The sequence below is a fragment of the Conger conger genome, chromosome 1, assembly GCF_963514075.1.
Source record: "Conger conger chromosome 1, fConCon1.1, whole genome shotgun sequence".
In the NCBI taxonomy this organism is placed as follows: Eukaryota; Metazoa; Chordata; class Actinopteri; order Anguilliformes; family Congridae; genus Conger; species Conger conger.
In genome coordinates, this window is record NC_083760.1 from 62,951,721 (window position 1) to 62,971,597 (window position 19,877).

Consider the following 19,877-nt stretch of genomic DNA (forward strand, 5'->3'; position numbering starts at 1 on the left):
AGAGGCAGCAGTTGAGAGAAGAGGATCAATGAAAATTCCCTTTAATGACATTTTACAGTTATAAAGCAGTTTTACAGTTATAAACACAGGTTATATGGTCCCAATTCCTGTCCACTGCACCCATTTGGAATGTTCCATTTCCATCCTCAAGAGGCCTACAGCCACCAAAGGCCCTTAATTTACCAGAGCAGCAGGTGGTGGCACATGGATAAACAATATTTTATAATACAGTAACAGCAAGTAAAATACTTCAAGTACATGTTAATGTTTCAGAAGGACTGCAGTTAAGCAAACCCATTTCAGACACTTTAGCTCATCCACCATAAACGGCATAACCTTTGCCTTGTCTCAGACAGTATTAATTTACACAAAATGGTTGTGTTGCATTGTAAATAGAAGTGAATAAGGCACACTTGGACCAATTTATACAGTATATAAAATAAAATATCCAATTGAATATTCAGAAAACAATGAGTTGGACAAATAAATCTTCACTCTAAGGCCACAAATAATATTGCTGTGAGATTCCTTATACCTCTTTGCTGTTGAAACCCTGACATTGAGATAATGTGCAGTACTTGCTTAGCAGACAAATGACCTTAGGCTATGTCTGTAGAAAATAGTTTACACATTGTCCAATAGCACAGCTGGATGTTGACTGAAGCCATGCAGGTTAAGTAATCTTGCTAAAGTCAGTAAAAACAGTGTCCCATCTAGGAGTCAATGCTGCACGATTCTGGATAAAAATCCAGAGTGTTAGACTGTGCCCTGCTGAAATAATGCGCTCTGATGCGGAGTTGAACCAGAGAGCATGAAGCCCAGTGAAGACTGAGTGGATCGTTCCTGAGTTGGTCCTGATGTAAGGCACTGTGAGTAGTCTGTATCCCCCCCATTGGGGCTCAGTACTCCAGAGGGATCTCGATCACGTCCTCTTCGATGATTTCCCCTTGGGGGACGGTGTGGATATGAGACGAGGGGCGTCTCTTGCAGGTCAGGTCGGTGAATGGGCTAAACCAGGCCAGAGACAGGGGACCCCCAAAGGCTGACTTCATGCCCTCCCAACACCCCACCTTCTCCCAGGTGGCACTTTCACCCTTCAGACGCTCAATGCCCTGCAAGGACAAAACCCCACCCCCCCAAAATGAGACCTGGAATTTTTTGGTTTGCAAGCTCTCACCCGCTAAAACTGTGGAATGGTTCACCCACCCCAAAAAGCTGCTTAATTATCACCAAAGTGAACGTACAAACAGAAGACTCAGAATATAGGAATACATAAACAACAAGAATGTACTAGTCGACCATTCTACCTCACCAGTTAAAAACTAGAAGGTACCCACCACTGCGCCAAGCCTGGCCTTGAAAGCCTGTAGCGGTGGAATGGTGTGGGCTGGCAGGACTAGGCCCCACTATTCCATGACGGACACACAGACTCTCACAATCCTACATTGCAGCATTTCAGTTGCATATGACATCTACGGGGTCTATGGAACTTATAAACTCAAAGCTCAGACTTGACACTAGCAATATTCCGTGTTTTTCCCAGGACTTGTTGGAGATTTAGAGAGCAATGACTGTTAGATCAGCTCCAGTAGATTAGGAAAAGCAGAGCACATGCAGCATGCATTCCACATTCATGCAGATCTTGTATTCCCAAACACAGGAATATTCATTAAATACATTTTAAATACGTTTCACATACACAGGTAGATCGAAATGCTTGTGGTCTCACCTAGACAGTGCACTTTCTAGAGTATTCATTAAATATATTGCAATCTTGCACGAAAATGCACCATATTACAGATATCTACTGTAATCTGATGATCAAATTCTTTAAGGCTTTCAAAGGTGTAATATGGTAATATGGTCTCTCTTGTGTTGTTGTACCTTACCTCTTCAAAACTCTCTTCAGCGAGCTACCTCTGGGCAGAACACAAGACTGGAAGACATTGTTAGTACTATCACTAATAACTGTGGGAATGAAAGTTAACAGCGGATGAGAATCAGTCACTCACATTTAGAAAAGTGAACAATCAGAAGAGAGATGGACAGAGAGCAGACCAGCTGTGCTCAACCAGACTGCCACTCCCCTGGGAATATGATTTTGGATGTGGAACACTAATACTCTTCCGCAGGTAATAGTACACACATTCTACATTCACCTGCCTGTTATGTTGTCATACTATAAAAATCATTTGCAACATTCATGCAAATCTATGCATTTTAAAATGCATTAAAAACCCATATACTGTAGGTTTCATAGTACACTAATAAGATTAAAGGAAGCATATCATCACAAAAGTCACAAATAATTTATTTTGAAAAACAATGTCGGAGACAAAAGATGAATGTGGTCTGATAGATTTACTGTCAAATAAAGTCAAGCTTCATCATTAAAAAACACTGTACTCTTGTATTTGGGCAGTACCTTAATTGAAAATTATAGGAATAATTCTCAGAATCTGTTTCCATTTGCACAAAATTATAATTAAAGCTAGCAATGAGTACTTTGATTTAGGGTTTTAAAAATTGGATTTCAGGGCTCCACAGTGATTTCCATCGTAGCATTTGCTCCTGAAAATTGATGTGTGCTAACCTGAAAAATAATTAACTGTAGGAGCACATGTACTAATTGGGACACACTAGTGTGCTCCTACATTTTGGAAGCACATGCACTTTCTGTGCAGAGCCCAGAGCCCATAAAAAAGTCCATAGCACTCCAGCTTGCATTAGAGGCTTAAACGAATGTGCGATTATACAATATCAAAGCACGCATCCTCTTATATTTCAGGCTAAGGAAAAGGGCAGGGAAAACATACAGCCGACTTGCAAGAAAGTAGCCGAAACATCTATCCATCCAAGTTTCCATAGACCATTCTTCTTCTTACTTTTGCTCTTAAGAAATGTTCAAAAACCAATGTGGGACAGATCTTTGATTTTGTGTGCATCACACAATCTCAGAAAAACTTGGTCTTGGATATTTGAGTCATTGCCGAGATGATATTACAAATATGGAGCAGCATCACATGGTCTTGGATACGAATTCCTGGTTTTCGGGGTAATTTGTGTAACTGATTGTCTTCACACATGACTCCCTGGTAAAAAGAGGGTGGGGAACCAGGAATTTGCAATTCAAAAACCGTGTGAAACCTGTAGACTCCTTCCACTAGACTGAGCCCAGTCAGACATATTAAAAAAAAGATTTTATTAATGATAAGTCATACATACGCCCTATTTTACATATGCGTTCATGTTGGACCAATAACGTTTAGCAGATGTAACCACCCTGGTTCCCTATACCATTTTTTTGCACCAGCAAAAAGACTACAGCCTTAATAAATCCAGTCCTCAGAAATGGTGTTACACAGACTATAGGTTTTGCAATTCCTGAAACAAGCTTATTTGAATATGCATTTCTGCATAAATCATCTTTTTTGTAGTTATTTAATGAATGCAACTTGAATTTGAGTATGATACTCGTAACTGATGGGAGAATGAAGCTTCATGAACCTAACAAAAGGTGCAAATGACTGGTTGATCAGTGCCAGACTGCCAGTGAAATACAGCACATGGGAGCTCCACCCAAGACAAGGTTGAAGACAAGGTCTAATTTCTCATCAGTCAAACAAGGCAGCTATGATGTCTGCACTATTTTGGAGATGGTTTGTGTTTCCACTGGATAAATACAACACTGCACACCAGTCAATCATTTCCCTAAAGGGTTGTTAAGCTTCTTTCTAAAATCCAGTTTCAGTAAGTGTCCTCTGCAGTATTTTATTATAGATCTCCAGGAACAGTGTTGGGCAGCCCTGCTCTACGGAGACACAGGTGAGTCTTTTGGAACCATTTCTTCTGGGTGTGTAAAGCTCTCTAGTTCACTCACACAACGGCAGAAACAAATACACACACATGTATACCCACACAATAATAACAGAACAGTGGTGCCAAACCTGAAAGCTCCGTCCATTAACTTATTATTGCGACATGCCACCAACCATGGCAACCACTTAAATCAATGACAACCATTTAAGTGAATAATGGTATGTCAGCCTAGTGTCAAATATACAGTACATACATACATACACGCTTGTATAAAAAAGGCAATGATGCTTCCAACATCCACAGCATATCAATGTTACCCAGTTCAAGATCGCATGACATGTTTCACAATCAATTAAAACATCAAGTTAAAAACATAAAATAGTCCAAAGAAATATTTTTTAAACATTTGTTTTTTTACATTTGGCAAAACTTCTGTTGAAAAGGCTCTAACGTCCCCCTGCAGCTTGTGGATGCAATTTACAGAAAATAAAATGGCAGCTTATTAAAAGTACAGTGTCTCAGGAAGCTCAAGGTGTTTTTCCAGTCTGAGTCAGTCAACACGACTGAACTTCTGCTGCTTGCGGTTTTAAGACCAAAGTGTAATGCCCTCTTAATACATGCACTATACAGAACTACACAGTCCAACACCATCTGCATGTGGAACCTCTGCATGTGGAACTATTAACTAAGTAACTTTAAGAATTTAACATCTGTAATAACTATAGTTAAATAGTAGCACGTTAAATGTGTGTAAAGTCACTGGTAATGTTGGGTGAGGACCAGGATGGCAGACATAGAGGAGCTCTGCTTCCTGACCAATGAAGAATGACATTTGCGAGCTATAAAAGTGATTTTACCATTACTTCCTACTGTTGGAGTCACAGAGAAACAAAAGCAAAACATGAATGGCAGCCACAGTGCCAGAAGACAAATATTCAAAATTGGGCATGGATGAATAAGCAGAAAGAAATAAACAAAGTATAATTATTACACTTGTATTAAAGGCCCAGCACTTCATGGAAACTTCAGAAAAGCTCACTTCATGCAAATGTGTAAAATGAGTTGACTGACTCCTGGCTGACACTAGCAGACCGCTGAGGAGAACAGACAAAGCACTGTGCCAATCATACATCGACAGTGTCTCCCTTTCTGATTGGCTAGGGGGAGAGGATATTCCTTTCTCTCAAACTGGATGTTTTATGAGTGGAGCCTGAACCCACAACCTTCTGGTGTCCCACTGGGAGCACCACTGCCACTGCACACTGTGCAAAAAAAGCATCAACTCACACACAGACACAGATATACTACCAGACTAGGAAGTGATCACTAGCAGCAACAGTCTCAGATATGTCAGGTGAGAAAGGCAGACGTACTGAACAGAAGCAGAGAGAAAGCCATTATATTCCATGAGAGGTTGCAGAACACCAGGTTTTGTACTTGTGTAAACATTCAGGACTATTGGGTGGTGATTAAGAATGCACCTCAAAGCATGCTCTAACTATTCTAAATCTGCCCAAACAGGACTGAACACAACTACCAGAAACTGCTACCCAGTCCACCAGCTCTCCACAGGGTAGAACATACAGTGAGAGGGGCGATATGACAGTTGCCAACCAACTGAGAGCGGTTCTGACTATAATAGCAGGATGAGTCAAGATTTATGTCAGTCTCGTACACTAAAAATGCCACAAAATCCTTAAGGGAAATTTTCTTTCATATTTTTAAATGCGTTGACTATCGTTTAATGTCAGACTAAAATCCTGACATTTTAAGCAGGCATGGTTTTAAATTTATGAATACCCAGTAAATGGGCTGGATTCATCAGACACTCCATATCTTTTCCTTCCTAGCCACAGCAGTACTGCACAAGCAGCCTCTTGACCTCTGCCTCTTTCCCCCGCTGAGAAAGACTACATTTGCTGTGATCTATAACAGAGGAAACATGAAGGTTTTTTTTTTTTTTTTTTTTTTAAAGGCGAGACACTGGTGTGAACAGGAGGAAAAGGGAATCGGTTAATACAGTAAACAGCTTCAGGTAAAGAAACAAACGACAAAAAGTTACAAAGTTTTAAAAAAGCAGATTAAACGAAGGCAGATTCGACAGGTTAAGTTGACAGGTATGACAGGTCATTCTTTTTCTCTGCAACTGATTTTTTTTTTTAAACAAACAAAACAAAAAAACGACAGATAATTAAACGGCTGACAAAAAAAAAAAGTGCGCGTTAGTTTACAATTGTGTTCAGCGCAGCCAATGAGGAGACGAGCCCGCATGCCCGGATGTATGGGTCCTTGCACTGGAAGGACAGGGCAGGAAGGAGGGGGAGGGGGCGGGGGCGGGGAGAAGAGGGGCATGAACAAGGTGAGAAGTGTGAGCTGTGTCCGCTGGTCTCACACCACATACTGGTAGGGGTCTGCCTTCCCATGGTCGGGCCTGGCGAATGGACTGAGCCATGCTATAGACGAGGGGTGTCCAAACACCGCCTTCAAGTTCATCCATCTAGTTTTTTTAGCCCATCTTCTCTCTTCCTTTTTCAACTGCTCTATGCCCTGAAAACAAGAGACAACCAGCACTTCGATGAGTGTGGGAGCAGAAATCTATTCAGAAAAATTCATCATATAACGATCATACTTTTAACCCATCTCACGGCTCGATGCCACATAAGCCATGGTCTATCATAGACCCCTCCAACCTTCCAGGGTAAAATGTCCAAAAGGTTTATCACTAAGGAGGCTACGCCCTGCACTCCATGATATCCATTCTTGTTCAAACCATTTGTTCAAGAACTTCTGTATTTCAATTATAGAAGGAGTTCAACCAAGTTCAACCAAGGCAGAGCTAGAATTGTGATAAAAGTGATTGAGTTCACATTCTAAACCAACTCTGTCCTGTGTAAGCCTAAACTAGGGCCTCATCACAAAGTTCCAATTTTAGTGCAGCAAAGCACCCTGTGGTTCAGAATGTATGGGTGCGTGTAGGTGGGCAGACATAGGTACAGTACAAACCCTATGCCAAGAAAAGGAAGGGGGCTTGTTCATGCAAAAAAAAAAAGTTCTAGACTGAAACTAACCAAGTTGCAGAAAAAAAGAAATGAGGAATTAGAGAGACAAAGAGACAGTTATTAGTGGCTGAAAGATGAACACGGGGCAGGGGCAAGCACAGTATTACAGCAGGCTGGGAAGCAGTTATAGGTTACAGGAAACTGGCAAACTCAAGGTCCTGTCCATAAATCACAGTAGGGAAAAGATCAATTAAGTTCATTCTAATAAGCATAGCTGAGCATGGTCTCCAAAACGTTTATTTGCAACACTATCCCATGAGATTTCTCCATGCCTTGTAAGCTCCATCTAAAATAATAAAATAAAATATCGCATAAATCACAGTTTGCTCTCAAAGGAAACATACTGACCCCTCCCAAACCACTTCTTTGAACACTTTAGAGGTAATAAAGAGACAAACAAATCATATCATAATATATTTCCAACATAAACTAAGCAAAAAAATAAACATTTTTTAACTTGGATAAAACCAGGCTGCATTTAGTTACTTAAATATTAGATGGAGGCAACAGTTCAGACACACACACAAAGAAGATTGCAAAGCAGTATGCCACAGTAGGAGTGAATCCGCATGTATGGTGGGTGGGGGAGCAGAGGCCAATGGGAAGCCTGTAACATCACCCTCCATATTCCATACTCCAGACCACACCATAGCTGTCATCCCCCTAAACAAGCATGCACACTGCTCAAACATGGTGGCCGTGTCCCAAATGATCCCCTTTTTGAGAACCAGAGAGCTACAGTGGCAGTTCAAAAGCACCTACATAACATAAGCTAATGGCAAAAACAGGCCATTCAGCCCAGCAATACTCACCTTTTCCTACCCCTAATTGTACCTACTGCTAAATGGTATCTAGCACGTATCAAACGTGGGCTTGAAAACTCCCAGTGTATCTGTCTCCACTGCATGTCCTGGCAAGCTATTCCACACATTGACCTAAACCTAGAAACAGACGAGGCATTTCCTCTTCAAAGGCTGCAGGATGTTTTGTTTGCAGTTTTGACATTCATCTTCTGGACCTCACCAGCCTGCCTAGTGGTGGGTCTCATTTAAAAAAACACCAAGTACTTTCCAGGCTAAATTATTACGTTATCTACTCTGTGTGTAGATATGAGAAATGTGTAAATGAGCAAGGTTGTGCTGACGTAATGCCGAGACTAGGTCACCTAGAAGACGCTGAAGGTCAGGGGTCAGACGTGATTGGGTCAGGAGTGAGGCAGGGCGTGGTAACTTACCGTTTCATCGGTACAGATGGAATGGACTTGGGTGCCAAACATCACAGATGTGAAAATGAGGAAGAGGAGCCCCTCGAAGCATAGGAGGATGAGGAGGATGACCGTCGCCGGGGGTGAGAAGGTACTGCACTCTGAGGAAGGGGAACGCACACATGGTTATGCAAGGAGGATACACTGTTATCTGCTTGGCTACACTGGTCAGTAATCAGCATTAGGGCTTAAAATTTTTAGCCCTGCAAAGTTTGGTGGTTTTGCCAAAATATTGGTATCCAAAAAATATATGGAATATAAAACTTGAATTGAAATGAAGGATGAAAAATATACAGTAAGCAAATATGCTATATGCCAATACTATTAGATATATACTAAGGGCCACAAGGTCTAAATTCATGCAATGACTACTCATTCCCAGAGTGTCAGCTAGCGGCAAAACACTGAGAAATAGAAAGCAGCCAATCATGGTTCTGGGGATGTGGTTAATTTGGTGGTCTTTTGCATTTAGACCACCCTCACCGGGGTGGAAAGCACTTTTTCAGACTTACTTGTCCAATCTTCCTCAAAGCAGTAGAGGAAATGAAATGCAACCATCACCAAGGAATGAAGAGATATCAACGCGATGTACATCTGAAACAGAGATCAGCAGTATGAACATCTTACGGAGTTGCACTCACACACTTAAACTGCTACAATGCTGTAAACCAGAACAAGATAGTATAAAAGGATAGTATATTTTTTGTACTCACTGTGAAAAGCACAAAGTACTTCTGGTTGTTTTCCCCCACACAGTTGTTGACCCAGGGGCAGTGGTGGTCCATCTTCCGAATGCATCGCTTGCATACACTGCCAAGGTCAGACAGCAAGCTTGTCAGGTCACACAGCACACACGACATGACAGGACAGACCCCTGGCAACACTAAGGCCCAATATGTGCAGGGCCGGCACATTCACTGCTCACTGGCACAGTCAGGACTTCGTAACAGACCATGGGGCACATCCACATACTGCACTTCTGGTACAATTTCTTTATTTTTTGCCCAGATAGTGAGGTCACCATACCTGCAGTGGTGGGCTCGGTCAGGTTTGATGCTGCAGCACTTGGGGCACTTGTACACCACTTGGCCAGGCTTGAGCTGCAGGCTCTCGATGAACTCCTTTGTGGCATTTCCTTTTGGCACAGCCCCCTGTTACATCAACAGAAACCATATAATTTATATGAATTAATCTTGTATGTTAATTTCATTCCACATTTCCAGGGCAAAAAGGCAACGATGATTCAAAAAGAGAGAGAGAGAGAGTGTGTGTGTGTGTGTGTGTGTGTGTGTGTGTGTGTGTGTGTGTGTGCATGCGTGAGTGTGCGCATGTGAGTGTATGCATCCGTGTGCTTGTGAGTGTATGCGCCCTTTTGTGTGCGTGTGTGCATGTGTGCATGGGAGCACCAAGGCTAAATCAGACGAGGTTTACCGTGACTCACAGGGTCAGTGCACATGGCTCTGAAGTGAGAGGCCAGGGCGAGGAAGGCCAGGCTGTTGAAGAGCGTGCCGTTGATTAAGCTGTAGGTCAGGCTCTTGGAGGGCAGCAGCATCACGAACAGCACCACAAACTCGGCGTAGAAGACCAGGAGCCAGGTTATGACGCCGCACACGATGCCACAGCCATCCCGGATGAACCACATAGTGCTGGGCCTTTCCAGGGGAGGGGGAGGGCTGCAGTGCTCCGGCTGCAGGTAACCAGCTTGCCTCTCGATGTCCCTGCAGTGGTGGGCTGGGCTCCTCATGCTACTACACACTGTATGGGCATGCTGGCAAAGGGGAGGAGAGTGAGTGAGGGTGATGAGTCATTCACATACTCCCTGCTTCCACACAGAAACAACAAAATGACCTCTCTCTCGCATCAGTGCTAAAAATGGAAACAAATTCACCCTTTATTTTGACTGCATGCCTCAAGTTGGATACACATTGTTTGAAATGGAATCGCAGACACAAAAGTTGTGAACTGGCACATTTCTGCAAGCCAGTTATTGCAGCTCAGGATTTCTCAGAGGAAACTTGTTCATAGCTTTACAATTCATAACGCTCAACTCAATATATTATGGAGGCTGCGGGGTTGGTCATCATTTTAAGTTATGTTACTGCCAATTACTGTTCCAGTACACGGATAGGCCTCTTGGTCTGGTACTGAAGAAGGACCTTGTCAGTGCTGACTAGGGATGTGTATCGTCAAGGCCCGGACACACCAAACCGACGGTCGGCCGCGGAGCGCCGACAAAGATCGCCTCGCGTCGATATGCATCGTTAATGTTGGCTGTGCCGAACACACCACAACGACGGTCCGCCGACGGCCGAGTTGCACATACGTTCTGCGCCTGCGTGAGAGGTAATAACTCTCCACACCAGCAGGTGGCGGTAGTCTGTTTTTTTCTTTCAAAAAATGGAAACCGGAAGACCGGGGAATGCGTTTGCATTGCGTTGGACCTAGAAGCAGCCATTGTCTCGCTCACAACAAACAGTTTGCAGCAATTTCCTTGTTCTCTCGCTATTTAGTAATACTAATCGAAAATTATGTCTGGTAGTGATAGTAACTTTGGAATGGCTTGCTTTCGTCGCTTCCGTTTCTCTTCTCGTGCACTGATTCGCTAGCTGGACAGCCAATCAGAGAGCTCTCTCTCATCAACGGCTCCGGGGGCTCCGACGCCGATTCAACATGTTGAATGAGTGTCGGCGTGCGGGACACACCGGAAAGACTCGGCTGACAGGGCGCCACCGACGTCCGACGGCCGACCGCCGACCGTCGGTTTGGTGTGTCCGGGCCTTTAGGATTTTATTGATACCGATACCAATACCGATACTCCTTATCGGTGCCGGTATTTATCGATAGTCTTATCTTGGCGCGGCTTGTAGCGTAGTGGTTAAGGTACATGACTGGGAGCCACAACGTCAGTGGTTCGAATCCCAGTCGAGCCACAATAAAAATGATCCGCACAGCCGTTGGGCCCTTGAGCAAGGCCCTTAACCCCACATTGCTCCCCGGGCGCTACACTGTGGCTGCCCATTGCTCCTAGGTAACTAGGATGGGTCAAATGCAGAGGACAAATTACCCCACGGGGTTCAATAAAAGTGTATCTTATCTTATCTTACCACGGCGTGTAATTTAGTGTATAAAATAAAGACGTTACACGATGGTAAAAGATTCAATCGTTTTTTATTATCACAAAGGGGGTAACACCAGCAACATCATTAAACAACTTACAGCACCTGCCTTTTGAGCCCTTAGCAAGTCAATATGTGCAGTGCGAGGTATGTCAAAAAAACGAGCAGGCAGCTCCATACAGCCTTAAAGGTAACTGTCAATGTGATAATGCTTCAACTTAAACAGAACAGAAGCTTAACTTAAAATTACAAATGCTTCTCAGAATAGATGAAATAAAAAAAAAACCTAGGGAGATGACCAAAGCCCTTGCAGTGTCATAATTACGCGACGGTTAGCTAGACTCTTAAAAAATACCGAAAACAGTATCATTTGTCCAGAATCTTTAGCGGTACTCTGGTACCGACTAATTAGGAACCGGTACCAAAAAATACCGGCTCTCGGTACATATCCCTAGTGCTGACTGTAGTCAATGCATATTTGGAGCTTGCAAAATGTTGCAAATAGAGAGCCATATCTGATGCCAATATCTGAGTATGTGCATTCTCCTTATCCTTACACGTCTATTACAAAATTTCAGCCAATAAAAAAACCTTTAAATACCTGGATTTACCTTTGAAATAAAATAAAGAAATCTTTCTCGCTTACTGGTCCTCTTTTCTCTTACCAAAGTACAGACCCTTGTCTAAAGTTTGTGCAGCCCATAAAGCAAGGTCAGGTCCACTGTGTTAAAACTATGTCAATGAATCAACTATCTGGTTCATATAATCGTTCCTCTTGAAGACAAGGAAACACTGGAACATAGGCTTAGACTCATGCCTGGAGAAGCTGTGTGGGTCTGTCGGTGCCAGTAGAGCTTACTCACCTAATCTGGTTGTCGAGAAGTCAGGGTTCAATGCCTTTAGCAGCTAGCTTACCTCAAGTCTCTTTCAGCATAATCTGATTTATAACCCTATTAATGAGAGTCCTCAAATCAGTTTTAAATGAGAAACAACATAGACACATCTATCACTCTGACCACTCTTTAATTAAGTAATTGTTTCTTTTGAGTACGTTGACTATGCATATAGTCTGCCAATTATATTTACTGCTTGCTTGGCAGCTCATTGAGGACAATGTATGCAGCTCACATAAAAAGCCATTTATTCAACTGAATACATAGGCTAGTTTCTGAAAGGGTTACATTACATTACATTATTGGCATTTGGCAGACGCTCTTATCCAGAGCGACGTACAACAAAGTGCATACCCATAACCAGGGATAAGTTCGCTGAAAGACCCTAGAGGGAAGTACAATTTCAACTGCTACCTGTACAACAAAGATAAGGACAAGGGCCATTTTTTTTTTTTTTTTTTTTTTAACAAACAAACAGAGCAAAAGTGACCAAAGTTAACTATCCAAACACTGCTTACCTAGCCAACTAAAAATACCGATACACAAAGCAAGTCACAGAGACAACAATTAAGGTTCACAGGGAGGTAGGGAGGGATGGGGAAAGGTGCTGCTTGAAGAGGTGTGTCTTCAGCTTGCGCTTGAAGGTGGGGAGAGATTCTATAGTTCTGACCTCAACGGGGAGTTCGTTCCACCACCGTGGAGCCAGAACAGACAGTAGTCGTGAGCGTGAGGTGGAGGTTCTGAGAGGGGGAGGTGCCAAGCGGCCTGTGGAGGCTGAACGAAGAGGTCTGGCAGGGGTGTAGGGTCTGATGATTTTTTGCAGATAAGCTGGGGAAGACCCTTTAACTGCTTGGAAGGCTAGCACCAATGTTTTGAATTTGATGCGAGCCATGACAGGCAGCCAGTGGAGGGAAGTAAGCAGGGGGGTGACGTGTGAGTATTTGGGAAGGTTGAAGACCAGACGAGCTGCTGCATTCTGGATGAGTTGGAGGGGTCTGATGGCGGACGCTGGGAGGCCAGCCAAGAGGGAATTGCAGTAGTCCAGGCGGGACAGAACCATCGCTTGGACCAGGAGCTGGGTCGAGTAGGGGGTGAGAAAGGGGCGGATTCTCCGTATGTTGTATAGGAAGAACCTGCAAGACCGGGTCACCGCTGCAATGTTCTCGGAGAGGGACAGTCTGCTGTCCATCACCACGCCGAGGTTCCTTGCACTGGGTGACGGCGTGAGTGTGGTATCCCCGAGGGAAATGGAGAGATCCAGATGGGGAGAGGTATTAGCAGGGATGAATATCATTTCAGTTTTACCTGGGTTGAGCTTTAGATGGTGGTTGTCCATCCAGCTCTGGATGTCCCTCAGGCAAGCAGAGATACGGGCTGAAACCTGCGTATCAGACGGCGGGAACGAGACGAAGAGTTGGGTATCGTCCGCGTAGCAGTGGTAGGATAGCCCATGTGCAGTGATCACAGGGCCAAGGGAGCGAGTGTAAAGAGAAAAAAGAAGTGGGCCAAGGACTGAGCCCTGGGGAACTCCTGTGGCGAGGGGCCGAGGTGTCGATACCGAACCAGCCCAGGCAACCTGGAAGCAGCGACCAGAGAGGTAGGACTCAATCCAGTCCAGGGCTGTGCCACAGATGCCCGTTGCTGACAGGGCAGACAGGAGGATGGAGTGATCCACAGTGTCGAAGGCAGCAGAGAGATCTAGAAGAATGAGGACAGAGGAGAGGGAGGCTGCTCGTGCGGCATGGAGCGACTCACTGACGGAGAGGAGCGCAGTCTCTGTCGAGTGGCCCGATCTGAAGCCAGACTGATGTTCAAGCAAAGTATGTAAATCACGATGTGGGGTAAAACAGCCATGCTGCTGCCAGAATCCAACCCTACAGAAGTTGACTAAGAACTACACATAGCCTGGCACCAAGTGGCACTGACTGGGGACAGGAGCACCCAGGTGTGCTGCAGTTTCCTGCAGTCTGGGGAGCTGCTACAGCTCCCTGTGCCGCCCATAGCCCCTGCCAAACAGATTAGGGCTTTCCACAGAGACAGAAAGTATAGTTTTCACAGGCACAAGGCATGGACCATCTGCTGCCACTGATAGTCTGGCGAGACGTAGCAGGGCCACATGCCTCCTCACACCGTACATCTAATCCCAGTCACACATGCGACCACTCCAGAAACTAAGCATGTGCCAACCAAACAACACATAGACAGGCACCCTTCAAAACCTGTGACCACACTGGACCCATTATCGATTAATAGATACTACAGAACTGACTGAACATTTCAATGACTGCACCCTCTCCTATTAAGTCGTATTGGCGTGATCTGTGGTGCAGTTCATCAGGTCCTTATAAAGAAAAAATATATACTCTTACTCCAGTCTAAGCTACTCACTCAATCACCAAGTTTGCCTATCAGTTGGTCACTAAGACGGTCCTTAACTGCGAGCCAGAGGTTCAATCAGAGTGTCAGTGAATCAGGTGATCAGGGAGATAGTGTGGCAGCGAGTCAGTCAGTTAAAGTAGTTGATTGTCAGTGAGTCATGAATTGATTGAGTGAGTTGGTGTTTCCTATGCTCACTGCCACAGTTTGTAGCTTACACCTGCTGGCACATTTCGGGAGAGTCCTGCCTGTATGCAACTAAAAGTTCAATAGAATTAAATGGAGCGTTATGAGTCCCAGGTTGAACTAGCTTGATAGGTAGAAAGATTATCAACAATGACAGCCCTGCCCATGTAAACATGCCAGGCTACTTGCTCAATGACTGTCTAATATCAAAGGCAATAAAACATCCATCCATCCATCCATTATCTGAACCCGCTTATCCTGATCAGAGTCGCAGGGGGGCTGGAGCCTATCCCAGCATACATTGGGCGAAAGGCAGGAATACACCCTGGACAGGTCGCCAGTCCATCGCAGGGCACACACACCATTCACTCACACACTCATACCTACGGGCAATTTAGACTCTCCAATCAGCCTAACGTGCATGTCTTTGGACTGTGGGAGGAAACCGGAGTACCCGGAGGAAACCCACGCAGACACGGGGAGAACATGCAAACTCCGCACAGAGAGGCCCCGGCCGACGGGGATTCGAACCCAGGACCTCCTTGCTGTGAGGCGGCAGTGCTACCCACTGCACCATCCGTGCCGCCGCAATAAAACATGAAAAGCAAAATTCTATTTGCTGCTAATTCAAAAGAGAGTACATTCAAAGAAAAGACACTGATTATACAGAATACTAATCCACAAATCATGTTATGAATCTGCTTTTAAATTATCCTGTAGGACTACACAGAAGTTTGGGTTAAGCATCTTGAAAAGGTTACAACATCAGTTAAGGATTAGAAATACTTTCTAACAATATAAACTTTGTTCATGATGAACTGTGTTTTATCTTATCACTAGGATATTGCCTTAGTCATAAGACGCCAGTCAACGAACCTTTTGCACAAAAACAAGCGTTTCACCATAACACCAGCTACTTTTCACCAAACAAGCTAAGCTTCATCCACACATCAACCAACTAAACAGACTACAGACTGATGCCTCAAATCTTTGCCAGTTCATGATTAAATTATAGTAATACCAAACAGCTTATGAACAGCATTGTATGTGTGGCATTGAAGGGTATAGAGGGAGAAGTCAGTGTTGATTCCTCAGCACCAACACTTTTTCATGGCACATAACATGTCTCCACCATCTCTTTAAAGAAAGACGGCTAGCCCTTAAAGTTTTCAGCTGGGTGTTCCCAGACACTACTTCCCCTGTCCCCCTGGTATTCTAAAATATTCCCAGAACAAAAACAGTATCACAGGCAGGCATTATTTAAAATGATCATTTCCTGCAGAAATACAAACTGCGCAGATTGTGCATGTGCTTGATTTCTCAATCCAAGGTGCTCCAGTTTGGGAAAAAAATAATTATGCAGTCTATTCTGGATCTATACATAAAAGAAAAATGTACATAGCCTACATATTCACCTGTGCAGCGCTTAATGCAAGAACCAGCCATCATTACTGAGTCTGTATAAATTAACTCTGGACAGAGCAGTGATGGCAGCAAGTATCTGTTCTTCAGCAAACATATACTTCATGTGGCAGCAGTGATGCACATTTACCTCAAGCTGTTCATTAAAGAACAGAACCTTGAAAAAGACAGGCCATGTTACAGGGCTGCTAATCAACAGAACTGGAGTTCATGACTTTGAGTGAAGACTTTGCTTGATAAAGCTCCCAATTTCAGAGAGTTTGAATTTAGGGCGTGACACTGCAGCTCTGTAACCTTGAGCTACTCTATGTATTCAAATCCGCAGTAAAAAAAAAAAAAAGAAAAAAAAAAAGCTGTTGACCAGTACATGGCTTGGGGGCTTTTAAATACGTGTAAATTCTGTAGTGAAACGTTGTGCAGTGTAACTGAAACACAGAAACATAATCAGCCCGACTGCAGCACTGCCACTGCAACTTCTGTGTTGATTTACCACGGTTTACAAACATAAGTTGACAGATTCAGTCTTCAGATTCGACATTTTCCCGATTTACAGTTGCATATTTTGTAAATCTAGTTTTAACGTTAATTATTAACTTATATGTGTGGCTGAAAAGCAATTGACAAACCACGTAGGGTGTTAAATGGTGAATCATTTTCGTGTGAAGCAGGAAATAATTTCACATATCAGTTTAAATAACTGGTCAGGGAGCATTCCTTTCAAAATGCCAGAAAAGGGTTGTCTAACGTTACACTGAACTATCATGCTAGCAGGTCAGGTAGCTACATTAGCGCTAGGCAACCACCTATACAACATATCGATATGTCATCTTCTGGCTGGGCTGATACGGGATAATTGACCTCAAGACATCCTTTCCAACATCACAGTTCATTTCACGATTTTATTGTATTTTCTTCTGGTTGCATCATTGAACTGAAATATTTCAATAGACTACATCAACCAACATCTAGACTAGGTTAACGTTAACAGAACGTAACAAATCGTTAACAAATCACATGGACAATACAGCAATTTAAGTATTTGCCATCCAATGTACTGGGTTACGCTAGCTAACTAAGTTAAATTGACGTAAGTCAAGTTAGTATGAGCTAGTTACTTGGTGAACGCAGCTAAGCTAACGTTAGCTAGCTAAGGCGTAACACAACTGTAACGTCAGTTAGCTAGCAATATCATAGCAAGAGTTAGCAAACGTTAGAGCTAATTAACTCTGGCTAACTAACGTTAGTAACAACAGAAGCAACGAAGTAGCCTAAGCAATGGATCGTAAGTTACCTGTAATAGCAAGTTGTCTGACGTGAGCCATCATCAAGGTGGCAACAGAAAAATGTGGACGGACGGATGACAAATATACAGCCAACTTATTATTTTGTTTCATTTAACAAGCTTGTCAGTTATCCAGTGAATATCGTAACGGTTAGTATCGCAGTTCTAGAATGAATGAATCTGTTTGTATGTTACGTTAGCTCATTAACTTAGCTACATTCCTACAGTTTTGTCAACGGAAAGCCAGCCAAAACGCAGAGCTTCCTTTATGTATCTAAAGATCTAGCCAACTAACTTAACGTTTACTAAACCAGCAAGCTTGGCACTTCTTGCCGCTGTCAAACGTTTGCTAACGTTAGCTAGCCAATTAACTCCCAAGTTACAGTAACGTTAGCTAGCTGTATCATGCTATATCAAGCTATATGAATGAGTCAATTAGGTCTGTTTGTACAGGCGTAAAAATGCTAACGTTAATTGTAATTGTAACACACCCACCCTTTGCCTGGATGACGATGGTGCGTTTGCGCACTGCCCAGAAACTGTTTGTTGCAGCCAGGGAAGTGTGTCCTACTAGCCTTGTGCCTAGTGTGAACGACACACACGCCGTCTCCACCGCCAGCAAGACTCTTTTTCCCAAAAAGTAACCCCTCCTATTTCCAGATGAAAACAGACGTTATTTTGCTATTGAAGACGTGATTTACACAGCTACTTTTGTTGCATAGTTAAGATGTTTTCATATTGTAAAGCCAAAATGTTCGCTTATTAGCTAACTGGCTCTTCCATGTTACCGTATTCAAAACGTCGGTGCAATGCGTTTATCGCCCTTCTGTAATATCTGGCGAATTCTAGCCAATTAAACGAAGGAGAACAGGAAGTCTGATGTGCTCCAGAGGCGAGACTTCCTGCAGTTCTCTCCTTCGCGTGATGTGCCCGACATGCCTGTACTGCTCAACGAACTACCCGCTTTTCCATGGGCACGTCAGGATGATTATGGCTAAGAATATCATTCTTCACGCATTAATTCAAAACAGCAGTGGCTTGCTAATAAAATAGACTCAAAGTAGAAAATCTCTCTTTTTTAAAAGTCTCTAGCTTATTTTACTAGTATATGGCCTATTCTAAGCTGCAAATATAGTGAACACACCATCATTCATTGGACAGTGACACGTTTTCTTATTTTCGTTCTGTATTGGATACAATGACACTTGAAGTGCAGACTGTCAGCTTTAATTTGGGGGTATTTTCATCCATATCAGAATTATAGAACCTTTATATAAATTATAGAATTTTCCACCCCTTCATTACTCTAGCAGTATATTTTGGGGCATTGTCTTGACTTCAGAACTCAGTGTTCTACTTCTGTCTGCAGTCACATCATCGATGAAGACAAGTGACACTGGCAGTCATACAGGCCCAAGCCACAACACCCCCTCCAGCATGATTCACGGATGAGGTGGTATGCTTTGGATCATGGGCATTTCCTTTTTCTCTCCACACTTTCCTCTTTCCATTACTCTGGTGCATGTTAATCTGCCCACAAGACTTTGTTCCAGAACCTGCAGCTCTTTTAGGTGCTTTTTGGCAAACTGTAATCTTGCTTTTCTATTCTTGCCTTCTACGTATGGTAGACTTTGACACAGCTACACCTACATCCAGGACAGTGTTTTTGATCTGTTGGGCCATTGTCAGGGGGTTTTCTTCACCATTCACCATTTCTTCACCATTATTCTCCAGCCATACACTACAGTGGTCTTCCTTGGTCTGCCGGGTCTTTTGACATACTGTAACTGAGTTCACCAGTTGTTTTTTTCTTGTTAATAGTTGACCAAACTGTTGACTTGGGCTTGGCCCATTTTTGCAATGTTCCTGATTTTAATTTCTGAGTCTTATGATGGCCAGCTTAATTTTCATCGACACTGCTTTCTTCCTCATGTTGTCACATGTCAACAACAATCTCCAGAGGCAATTGCAAAGTCTAGAATCAAGACTAGACATCAACAGCTCTCACTAATGACACAAATGAGTACCTGCCTAATGAAACACATCTTTGAAACCAATTCAGCAAATACTTGTGGTACCTCAAAATGGGGGGACCATGTACAATAGGTGCTGTCATTCTAAATGGTTCATCCAATAGAATACCCTCAAATTAAAGCTGAGAGTCTGCACTCATTGTCATTGTACCCTTTCAAACTCAAATGCTAGTGTACACAACCAAAATGTAAAAAATGTGTCACTATCCAATTAATTATGGTGCCTACTGTATAATTTCATATAAATATAAAAAGGTAGGCCTAAATATTCACAAAATTAAGTAATTATTTCATTTCATTTTATAAGATATGGGGTTACATTTGTGTCCTTTTCAACAATTAAATTAAATTATTTTCAAAAAAGTAACCACTAGATGGAAGTGCTCTGCAGGAATTAAGCCTAGGTTCATCCTACCAAATTATGTGA

The 19,877-nt window shown here is 43.1% G+C and overlaps 1 protein-coding gene across 3 annotated transcripts; it reads right to left on the reverse strand.

Moving 5' to 3' along the window:
- Positions 1 to 24: 24 nt before the first annotated feature.
- zdhhc3a (zinc finger DHHC-type palmitoyltransferase 3a) lies at positions 25 to 18,282 on the reverse strand. 3 transcript variants are annotated; one of them, XM_061256519.1, is made up of 7 exons: positions 17,913 to 18,282; positions 9,584 to 9,910; positions 9,169 to 9,293; positions 8,856 to 8,952; positions 8,655 to 8,736; positions 8,113 to 8,243; positions 25 to 1,112 (listed from the first exon to the last, which is right to left on the reverse strand). In XM_061256519.1, the coding sequence occupies exons 2-7, from the start codon at positions 9,884 to 9,886 to the stop codon at positions 900 to 902; spliced, it is 951 nt and encodes a 316-aa protein (XP_061112503.1). In that variant the 5' UTR covers positions 9,887 to 9,910; positions 17,913 to 18,282; the 3' UTR covers positions 25 to 899. The 3 variants fall into 3 exon arrangements, with proteins under 3 accessions (XP_061112503.1, XP_061112504.1, XP_061112505.1); XM_061256520.1 differs by lacking the exon at positions 17,913 to 18,282 and adding an exon at positions 17,427 to 17,884; XM_061256521.1 differs by lacking the exon at positions 25 to 1,112 and adding an exon at positions 2,296 to 6,366.
- Positions 18,283 to 19,877: the final 1,595 nt, after the last annotated feature.